This window comes from Taurulus bubalis (assembly GCF_910589615.1).
Source record: "Taurulus bubalis genome assembly, chromosome: 2".
Lineage (NCBI taxonomy): Eukaryota > Metazoa > Chordata > Actinopteri > Perciformes > Cottidae > Taurulus > Taurulus bubalis.
In genome coordinates this window covers 45,354,089-45,365,299 of record NC_136590.1, presented here as the reverse complement: position 1 = coordinate 45,365,299, position 11,211 = coordinate 45,354,089, and the positions used below count along the sequence as shown (strand labels likewise).

Sequence of the window (11,211 nt, the reverse complement as noted above, 5' to 3'; positions counted from 1 at the left end):
AGCGGTGCTGCTAACATTACTAGCTCTCCTGTTGGTTCTCTGTTAGCGGTGCTGCTATCGTTACTAGCTCTCCTCCTGTTGGTCTAAACCAGGGGTCTCAAACTCGCGGCCCGCGAGCCGGGTGTTAGTGCGGCCTGCGCGTTTTTCTGTAAGATAACGTTTACTGGACGTTTCTATTAATATGTCCGTGAAAAAACGGAGGAGAAAAAAGATTCAGATGCTGCTAGATGCGCCAAAGTCTGGAGGTCCCGCCCACTTCTCTGTGTGATCATACTCTCATAGGAGCTCACAGCCACCCACATATGCTGCAAAGATACACTGGTTTTATTCACAGACAACACACTACCACCTGAGAAAAACAAAAACTGTTGTAATAGTAATGCAGGGCTCTCAAGTGTCACGCATTGAGCGTGACTGTCACGCATTTCGGTCTTAAGTCCCGCCCTCCCGCCACACATCATATTTCTCACGCTGAAAAAAACCTCTAGGCTATTTAATGTGCCGCAGCGCTCAAACATGACCTGGTCGCGCTGCCCTCACCATGGAGGAATCAAGCACGTCTCCCCCGAATCCCCAGCCAATCAATAAAAAGAGATGGGCGACACGAATAGCCAATCAGAAAAACGGATCTGTTGTATCTGGGTGAAATGTAATCCCGGCCGTGCCGCCGTGCCTCCGCCACCCCAACCAAAAAGAGAGAGATGTCACGCCTACCTGTCTTAAAAACTTGAGAGCCCTGAGTAATGTTTCATGTGCACACACCCCATGAAGCTTGATCTGTAGTATGAAGTCCCGAGTCTGTTGCAAATGCAACTTATTGACTTGCAGCAGAGATCTAAAAGCTAACCAGACATGATGGACCATTTCTGAGAGAATTGCCTCCATCCTTCCCTGAGCTGACAAAAGTGATCAGTTGAGTAATGTACCTTTATGGAAGCACATATCTGTGAGAAACCTTTCTCCACTATGAACTGAAGTACAGGTCCAGGCTTTGTGATGCCCATTGTGAACCTGGATCAGGGTTTCTACTGTGACCTGGATTAGGGTCAATGTGACCTGGATCAGGGTTTCTGTGACCTGGATTAGGGTCAATGTGACCTGGATCAGGGTTTCTGTGACCTGGATTAGGGTCAATGTGACCTGGATCAGGGTTTCTGTGACCTGGATTAGGGTCAATGTGACCTGGATCAGGGTCAATGTGACCTGGATCAGGGTCAATGTGACCTGGATCAGGGTCAATGTGACCTGGATCAGGGTCAATGTGACCTGGATTAGGGTCAATGTGACCTGGATCAGGGTCAATGTGACCTGGATCAGGGTCAATGTGGCTCAGCTGTGTGAGCAGAAGTGCTGCCAGGTGTCTGGCAAGAAATAGAATAAAGTACAAATGTATTCAGGTTTTGCATTTGTTTGTTCGGTGCAGTTTCAATAAGTTATTTAAACAAATTAAATATATTTGCACTGCTAAAAACTATTATGAAAATGTATAGAAACTGCTGGTTGCCTTTTTTTATGACGAAAATATGGAACTTCATTTACTCTGTGATGGTTAACGTGTCATTAATCTATAGTTTAGTTGATTTGCCGATTTTATGATAATCTCATGCATCTTTTGGGCGATCAGAGGATGTACGGCTTCAATACGCATTTTGAGAATATTGAGGTTTCTGAGCATCTTTCACAACAGAAATCACGTTTTCTATGGTGTTCTTCAAGGCGTTTGTGTCTTTTTGAGGGATTTTTGATACATGTATCTTGAGCCCCAACAAATATTTGCTGCAACTACATATGAGATAATAATAATAGCTCATTAGGATGTCCATCATATACTTCCATCATAATGCTGTTACACTTCCTCACACACACACTTATATTTTCATGAATATCTATAATTATTCAAGCTTTACGACCAGAACCCCACAAACGGGTTCCTACGGGTTCACAGCTGGTCCAGTTCAACAAAGCAAACCGCCACCAACAACCACCGCCACGATCACGGCTCCGCTTCCCCTTGTCTCGGTTTCCTGCATCGATTTGGGATCGTAGCTGGCCTCATAAAAAGTGAGAGGGGGGAGACGTGAGAGCCAGAACCCGGACCGGGCCAGCAGCGTTTTAATGGTACAGGTTTATAATGAAACACTCCTTGAGCCGTTCTCCCAAAGCGCTGACGTTATCCACTGGACACACGCGCATATTAAAAGCTCACACTATTTATAAAGTGTGGGACTATCAGCGAGGCAAGGCGGCGAGGATGTGTGTGTGTGTGTGTGTGTGTGTGTGTGTGTGTGTGTGTGTGAGAGAGAGAGAAAGTGCTCTCTGCAATGACCGCAACCCGGAGGTTTATCTGCCTCGCTCACACTGAGGGGCTCCGAGCCGACGACTTGCTGTAAAGAGCAGATGTTTTGAGGTCACTCGCCTCCCTGCAAGTGTTGACGCTGGCGGGCAGGAGTCCTCTCTAACGAGGGAGGATGTGTGGCCCCGCGGGGGAGGCGGGATCCAGCGCCGCCGTTCGGCGTTGGCGTCCTTCGAGCGCCGAGGATTAGCCTGCGACACCATGGGGGTCCAGGAGTCGTGTTGGGATACGAATCTTTACAGCGTCACGTTTTATTTGGTGTGTTTTAGTCCCCGATTTGAACGTCGTGCCGGCTCTCGTCTTACGGGATGTCAAATCATTGATTCCTCTGATGTCATGTGCTTTTATGTTCCATCTTCAATCCTTAAAGTTTCTGTGTAAATGAAATATTTCAGGCTGAACATGTGTCGTCATCTTTGTTCACCTTTCTTTTAGTGTCTTAAAAACCTGCATTCTCTCTCCTGACCACCAGGGGGCGACTCCTCTGGTTGTATAGAAGTATATGCTTCATGTGTTAAAGCTGCATTCTCTCTCCTGACCACCAGGGGGCGACTCCTCTGGTTGTATAGAAGTCTATGCTTCATGTGTTAAAGCTGAATTCTTTCTCCTGACCACCAGGGGGCGACTTCTCTGGTTGTATAGAAGTATATGTCATGTTTTAAAGCTGCATTCTCTCTCCTGACCACCAGGAGGCAACTCCTCTGGTTGTATAGAAGTATATGTCATGTTTTAAAGCTGCATTCTCTCTCCTGACCACCAGGAGGTGACTCCTCTGGTTGTATAGAAGTATATGTGTCATGTGTTAAAGCTGCATTCTCTCTTCTGACCACCAGGGGGCGACTCATCTGGTTGTATAGAAGTCTATGCTTCTACATATGGCATCTCTCACTCCTCCTAAGTCCAAATATGGTCACTTCCAGTTCACTGGCTGCAAAAAAACAACATCATGTCGACGGTAAACCACGATGGCGAACTCAAGGCTTCAAAACATCAAACCACCAACGGGTGAAATCCCATCGACTTCGTCCACTTCTTATACACGGCCTACGGTAACCCCGTGTTTAACGTCACATTGCTATGAATTGTGGGTAATTCCCTTGGGCAAAGTCTACAGAAATGCTGACTCATTAGCTTTAATCTCATTATTGAATGAAATGAATGAATAAGTGCCGTCCAGCCTCTCACACTCAACCCTTTACCAGGTGACTCAGATCGACTCCCGAGGGTTCGGGTTCAGGTTAGCTGGGATCGGGCTCTCTTCCTCCACGGCTAACGGGACTCGGGTCCGTCTTGATCTGATACCTCTTAGCCGTCCCTCCTGAATCCTCCGGTGCTTCCCAGGGACTAAAAATACACGCCGATGAATTACGGCCGCCGCCGCACGCAAACGCCTCCGCAGCTGCACACCGACTTTAATCTTGTGCCGTTTCTTACGCTTCATCGGCTCCAACAATAACGCTCTCAGAGGAGCGCCGTGCGAAGACGGAGTCGTCATTTGTCAGTTGTGAGTGTTTCCCCGACGCCGGCACACGGAGAGCCAATGACTTCATGCCTCAGAGGCTTGAAGGGCTGCTCCGTGATTGGTGGACACCGAGACGGGAGTAAACACGCGCTGCCATCTGTAGCTCCTCTGAGGACCGAGTGTGTGTGTGATGAGGCACAGCAGCACCTCGCTGTGCTTCTGCTGCCACCTGCTGGTGGACCGGAGAAACAACACCTTTCATTTGGTTTAAAATCAGAAAACATGACTCAACAAGCCGGTCGGCTGTGGCTCTCCTTCCTGTCGGCTTGAAGGTTGTTATCTTTGCAAAGGTGCAACACATTTTACTCACAAGAAGATTTTAAATTCTGTAATTAGACATAATATAATGTGGAAGTTTTATGATGATAAATGAACATAAATGGTATCTTGCTTTTTCCTGATAAATCACTTAAAATTGAACATAAGTGTTTTATTTTAAACATTACTCCACCCGGTTGTGCAAATTAAATGTGTGCAATATTCTGTGTTCATACCACCCAGCCTTTATTAGCTATTATTTAAATACTATTATTATAAAAACATTTCTGCAGCATTCTGCAGCTTGGCCACTTGGGGGCGGCAGAAACAACCTTTAGATTAAAAACAAACATATTGGCTTTCCAGTTAATATAGCAAGCGTGTTAATAAAGGTAAATAAAGACGTGTTGTTAATAAACGACGACTCGTTTACACATCCAGTTAACGATCTGCTTTTATTAGGAGGAAAACCCAAACAACGAGACCCGGGCGTGTCCTCACTAGTGACGTCAGAGTCACTTTATTCACTTCTAAGTGCCGAGCTGGAACGCTTCATAAATACATCCTGCTCATGTCTGTACAAAACCGCCTCAGACAGGGTGAGAGGGTGAGAGGAGAGGGTGAGAAGAAAGAGTGAGATGTGTTCAGGGTGAGAGGGTGAGAGTCTTGTGCCGCTCAAGCCGACGTGTCGAACAGCTTCTCGATCATCTCCTCCACTTCCTCCGGCCGATACTTGTGATACTTCTCGGGGTTCTTGGTGAACGAGATGTTGGCGCATCTACAAGAAACAAAGTAGAGAACAGTGACCTGTGAGGTTCTGATTGGCTGCAAAGTTTAGGACCACTAGCAGTCGTTTAAAAACCAATAGTTCAGGATTTAGTTGCTGGATTGCTTTGTAATTCTTTAAGATTATGAGACTGAAATCGACCGCATGTAGTCGATGACAGAACATAGTATAGTATGTCATAAAGTCATAGTATAGTATCTCATAAAGTCATAGTATAGTATCTCATAAAGTCATAGCATAGTATGTCATAAAGTCATAGTATAGTATCTCATAAAGTCATAGCATAGTATCTCATAAAGTCATAGTATAGTATCTCATAAAGTCATAGCATAGTATCTCATAAAGTCATAGTATAGTATCTCATAAAGTCATAGTATAGTATCTCATAAAGTTATAGTATAATTTATTTATTTGTATAATATGCTGAATGAAGTAAAAGAAAATAATCCTTGTATATTTTATTAGAAAAAGTCATAAAAGTAATTATAGCATTTATAGAAAAAGAAAATTAAAGTATGATATTTAATGTAATTTGTTATAGTAAGGCATGTGATAGAATGCCATGGTGTAAATGTATCTACTTCGAAGTGACTATATCATGTTAACGTACGTCTTTTTACTATTTAAGTATTTTTACGTCTTTTCACACATTTTTACGTCTTTTTACATATATTTACGTCTTTTTACAATTTATGTATTTTTATGTCTTTTCCCGTCTTTTCACATATTTTTACGTCTTTTTACATATATTTACATCTTTTCACGTCTATTTACATCTTTTTACATATGTTTACGTCTTTTCACATCTATTCACGTCTATTTACGTCTTTTTACACATTTTTACGTCTTTTCACGTCTATTTACGTCTTTTTACGTCTTTTTACGTCTATTTACATATTTTTGCGTTTATTTACGTCTTTTCCCATCTTTTTATGTCTTTTCACGTCTTTTTATGTCTATCTACGTCTTTTCACGTCTTTTTACATCTATTTACGTCTTTTTACGTCTATTCATGTCTATTTACGTCTATTCATGTCTATTTACGTCTATTCATGTCTATTCACGTCTATTCATGTCTATTCACGTCTTTACGACGCATCAACACGACCCTGACCCGTCGGCTGTCGCGCTCCGGCGCCTCACCTGTGCAGGAAGGCCCTGTAGGCATCGGACACCACCCTCCTCTGGGCCTGGCGGATGAAGTCGCGCTGCTCCTTGTCCGGGATGGCCCAGCCCTTCTGGATCTTACACAGCTCCTCCAGCCCGTCGTTGAAGCCCTGAGGGGAAGACGAGAGCGTTGGTTCCTCCGCCATCACGCACATATGCAAAGACATTCCACAACAACGGGACTCTTCCCTCACCTTGAACTTGTCTTTTACCACCTGTCGCTCTTTATCTTTCAGCTGGAGGAGGAAGGAAAGACTTCTTAATCAACACTTTATATGCATTTTAAGACCTTTAGGGGACAGGTTCTCCCTCTACTGCAGTAGAACCCTGGAGAACCTCGTACTTTAACACTGACCTTGGTGCCGGGCTGGAAGACGGGCATGTTCCTGCTCGTCAGGTGCTCCGTGACTCTCACCCAGCTGCGACAGAAGCAACACACATGCGGTCAACAATAATCTTATGTATTATGTTATAATAATAATGAATAAAGTTGCCTTTGAGGCGTCTACCTGTGCTGGTACATCTGGATCTGCTGCTCGATCAGCTCCCGGTACGAGTTCTCCGCTTTCTTCTGAGTCACCGTCACCAGCTGGATCAACTCAGACCTGAAGACATTCAAGCGGAGGCTTTACACGTTTATCTCAAAGAGAATGACATCACTCTATTCACGCCGCTGGAGTTTAGAAACATCGGCCTTTTCTTTGACTTTTGATGCAGCCATTGACCTCCATTCATTTCTGCATGAGAATCTAGAATGAAACTCGCTGCACAAAAGGGTCTGCATTCATATAAAACTATATATATATATAACTATTATATTAATATATTACTTTAGTGTCCACTGTAATGGCACAAGTCAAAATAATAGATTATCATTCAAAACAGATGAATGGAAATCAATGGAGGCCTCGAACGAATAAACCATCATCCAGCCTTCTTTTTTTATCAATGATATTTATGATGATGACAATAACTGGGGTCTAGAAGGACTCGGGTCTAGAAGGACTAGGGCCTAGAGAGGACTAGGGTCTAGAGAGGACTCGGGTTTAGAGAGGACTCGGGCCTAGAGAGGACTCGGGTCTAGAGAGGACTAGGGTCTAGAAGGACTCGGGTCTAGAGATACGTACTTCTCCAGAGACTTGAGGATGTAGTTGTAGTTGTTGTGCAGGAAGATGGCGCTCAGAGCCGAGTCCTCGTACACTTTGGACTTGCTGAGCAGGTTCAGCTGCAGGTTACCCAACACTTTACCTGAGGAGAGAGAGGGCGTCAGAGGAGGAGGAGCTATAAGAGGAGGAGGAGCTTCTCTGCAGAGAAGAGGAGGAGCTTTTCTGCAGAGAAGAGGAGGAGCTAGAGGGGGAGTAGCTTCTCTGCAGAGTAGAGGAGGAGCTAGAGGAGGAGGAGCTTCTCTGCAGAGAAGCGGAGGAGCTAGAGGAGGAGGAGCTTCTCTGCAGAGAAGAGGAGCTAGAAGAGGAGGAGGAGCTAGAGGAGGAGGAGCTTCTCTGCAGAGAAGAGAAGGAGCTAGAAGGGGAGGAGGAGCTAGAGGAGGAGGAGCTAGAGGAGGAGGAGCTTCTCTGCAGAGAAGAGGAGGAGCTAGAGGAGGAGGAGCTTCTCTGCAGAGAAGAGGAGGAGCTAGAAGGGGAGGAGGAGCTAGGAGAAGAGGAGGAGCTAGAAGGGGAGGAGGAGCTAGGAGAGGAGGAGGAGCTTCCCTCACACTTACAGATATAGGCGCTGAGGAGCCGCTTGTTGAACTCGGAGGTGTAGCTGCTCGCCGACGAACTCGTCTCTGGAGAGAAAACACACAGCGTCAGAAACTAACGGGGGTTACAAGTTCCAGGTCTTCATTTAAATCACTCATTCATCTGATGCATCACACTTTCATCTGATGCATCACACATTCATCTTATGCATCACTCATTCATCTGATGCATCACACTTTCATCTGATGCATCACTCATTCATCATCTCTTGAGATCAAAGGGTTCATGCACGTCACGGCGGAGTGAAACTCATTCAGACTCGTCAGCAGGAGGCGCTTACCTCGGGGGTCTAAGGGGATATTGTAAGTGTCCCCCAAGACTTAAAGGGCCAGGCAAGAGAGAGAGAGAGAGAGAGAGAGAGAGAGAGAGAGAGAGAGAGAGGGAGAAAGAGAGAGGGAGAAAGAGAGAGAGAAAAAGAGAGAGAGAAAGAGAGAGAGAGAGAGAGGGAGAGAGAGAAAGAGAGAGAGGGAGAAAGAGAGGGAGAGAGAGGGAGAAAGAGAGGGAGAGAGAGGGAGAGAGGGAGAGAGGGAGAGAGAGAGGGAGAGAGGCACAGTGCAACAAAAACACACAAAAGAAAGAAAAGTTAGAAGAGATTTGTTAGTGCAGAGTAAGCAACCAGTCATCAGCCAGAGAGCAAGGAGACGAGGAGGAAGGATACGAGAAGGGAAGGAGACGAGGAGGGAAGGAGACGAGAGGGAAGGAGACGAGGAGGGAAGGAGACAAGGGGGAAGGAAATGAGGGGGAAGGAGATGAGGAGGAAGGAGATGAGGAGGAAGGAGATGAGGAGGAAGGAGACGAGGAGGGAAGGAGACGAGAGGGAAGGAGACGAGAGGGAAGGAGACGAGGAGGGAAGGAGACAAGGGGGAAGGAAATGAGGGGGAAGGAGATGAGGAGGAAGGAGATGAGGAGGAAGGAGACGAGAGGGAAGGAGACCAGGGGGAAGAAGATGAGAAGGAATGAGACCAGAGGAAAGGAGATGAGAGGGAAGGAGACAACGGGGAAGAAGACGAGAGGGAAGGAGACAACGGGGAAGGAGACCAGAGGGAAGGAGACAACGGGGAAGGAGACGAGAGGGAATGAGACTAGAGGAAAGGAGATGAGAGGGAAGGAGACGAGAACACGTCAACAGAAGCATTAATTGTCCAACACTTTGACAGAAGAAGAGGAAGAAGAGTCTCAGAACAGAAAACCTCTGATGGTCACAAACAGTCTGCTGACATTAGAACTAAAGAACACAGCGTCTAGGCAGGGAGGAAGAGGAGGAGGAAGAGGAGGAGGAGGAGGAAGACGAGGAAGAGAATAATAAGGAGGAGGAGGAGGAGGAAGACGAGGAGGAGGAGGAAGAGGAGGAGGAAGACGAGGAAGAGGAGGAAGAGAATAATAAGGAGGAGGAGGAGGAGGAAGACGAGGAGGAGGAGGAAGAGGATAATAAGGAGGAGTAGGAGGAGGAAGACGAGGAGGAGGATAACGAGGAAGAGGAGGTACCTTGTGAGGCCAGCATGGCTCCGGCTGTCTCGTGGAAGTCCAACAGCTGCTGCAGGAACAGGATGGCCTGCAGGGGGGGAGAGAGAGAGAGAGAGAGAGAGAGAGAGAGAGAGAGAGAGATATAAGCGTATTCATTAGCCCCTCCCCCCATGTGACCAAACAGAGGAAGTGAGCCTTTACATTGCTGGTCAGCTCGTGGACGGTTCCATCCTTCGGCATGTTGTACTCTTTATCAGGATCGTTCTGTCGTGGAACAAAGAGAACGTTCAGCACGCGTCTCCTGAGAGACGGTCAGCAGGGGTTAAAAACGTAAACATCTCCTGTGAGACGACAATCGGGGTTAAAACTCGAGCAGCTCGCCTTGATGCTGTCTGCGAACTCCTCCAGAGCTTTGGCTCCGATCGTCTCCATGGAGGTGATGAGAGTCGGCAGCTTGTTCTTGGTGCTCGCTGCTGTGCCCTGAAAACACACACACACACACACACACACACACACACACACACACACACACACACACACACACACACAGTGTTACATTTCATTCAACGTTCATTCAAGGTTCCCCTGAAGGCCGTTGGGGGCGGAGTCGGGGACGACCTGCAGCGTGGAGTCGAACTCGGACTTGTTCATCTTCAGGTGCCGCAGGATGGGGAAGATGGTGAGAACGGCCGAGTAGTCGTGACGCATGATGGCTCTGCGAGCTGCGGACACGATGTTGTCTCCCTCCAGCATCAGGTTGTCCAGCGCCTCCTGTGGACAGACAGGGGGAAGCAGCCTCATCAGGGGGCGACTCCTCTGGTTGTATAGAAGTCTATGCTTCATGTGTTAAAACTGCAGTCTCTCTACTGACTCCTCTGGTTGTATAGAAGTATATGCTTCATGTGTTAAAGCTGCATTCTCTCTAATGACTCCTCTGGTTGTATAGAAGTATATGCTTCATGTGTTAAAGTTATATTCTCTCTACTGACTCCTCTGGTTGTATAGAAGTATATGCTTCATGTGTTACAACTGCATTCTCTCTACTGACTCCTCTGGTTGTATAGAAGCACATGCATCATGTGTTAAAGCTGCATTCTCTCTACTGACTCCTCTGGTTGTATATAAGTATATGCTTCATGTGTTAAAGCTGCATTCTCTCTACTGACTCCTCTGGTTGTATAGAAGTCTATGCTTCGTGTGTTAAAGCTGCATTCTCTCTCCTGACCACCAGGGGTGACTACTCTGGCTGTATAGAAGTCTATGCTTCATGTGTTAAAGCTGCATTCTCTCTCCTGACCACCAGGGGGAGACTCCTCTGGTAGTATAGAAGTCTATGAGAAAATGACTACCTCTATCTTGATTTATTCCCTCAAATAATAATATTTATATTAATATTTATATATAGGAGAATATTTATATTTATAATACCATTATTACTATTATTATTCACGTAACATCTAAAACCCAAAACGGAATGCTAATGATCTCAAGAACTAAATATAAGAAAGATGGATTATAATAAAGTATTTTTCACATTCCAGAAGGTACTGAACAGAACCGGGTCACCTGACCTCGAGAAGTCAACAGCCAGGAACACGATCAACCAGCGAGCTCCCGCCTCAAAGTTATGATTACTGTTACTGTCCGCCTCTCTGACCTGAATCAGCGAGTCGAAGGTCTTCTTCTGGTGGTGCTCGGGGATGATCTCGGCCAGCAGGGCGTACTCGCTCTGGGCGAGCTTCACGAAGGCGCTGATGCAGTGGATGTACGAGTCGATCTCGATGTCCAGCACGTCGTCTTTCCCTGAGAGCCACACGGACACAGAGGACGTCAGCTGACGGCGAACTGAGACCTCTTCAGTCGAGACTCTGGAAGTGTGTGTCGTGTTCAGGTGCCGATGTCT

At 46.3% G+C, this 11,211-nt stretch overlaps 1 protein-coding gene across 1 annotated transcript in view; it reads right to left on the bottom strand.

The window, feature by feature from the left end:
• Positions 1-4,569: 4,569 nt before the first annotated feature.
• exoc7 (exocyst complex component 7) overlaps positions 4,570-11,211 on the bottom strand; it is a 20,104-nt gene continuing 13,462 nt past the window's right edge. The window contains exons 6-17 of the mRNA XM_079237951.1: positions 10,966-11,209; positions 9,927-10,079; positions 9,690-9,788; positions 9,510-9,572; positions 9,330-9,396; positions 7,805-7,870; positions 7,215-7,335; positions 6,597-6,692; positions 6,443-6,506; positions 6,282-6,323; positions 6,064-6,197; positions 4,570-4,911 (exon numbers count right to left, since the gene is read on the bottom strand). Coding sequence (XP_079094077.1) covers positions 4,809-4,911; positions 6,064-6,197; positions 6,282-6,323; positions 6,443-6,506; positions 6,597-6,692; positions 7,215-7,335; positions 7,805-7,870; positions 9,330-9,396; positions 9,510-9,572; positions 9,690-9,788; positions 9,927-10,079; positions 10,966-11,209 — 1,252 coding nt within the window. The 3' untranslated portion in view covers positions 4,570-4,808. The remainder of the gene's footprint in view (positions 4,912-6,063; positions 6,198-6,281; positions 6,324-6,442; positions 6,507-6,596; positions 6,693-7,214; positions 7,336-7,804; positions 7,871-9,329; positions 9,397-9,509; positions 9,573-9,689; positions 9,789-9,926; positions 10,080-10,965; positions 11,210-11,211) is intronic.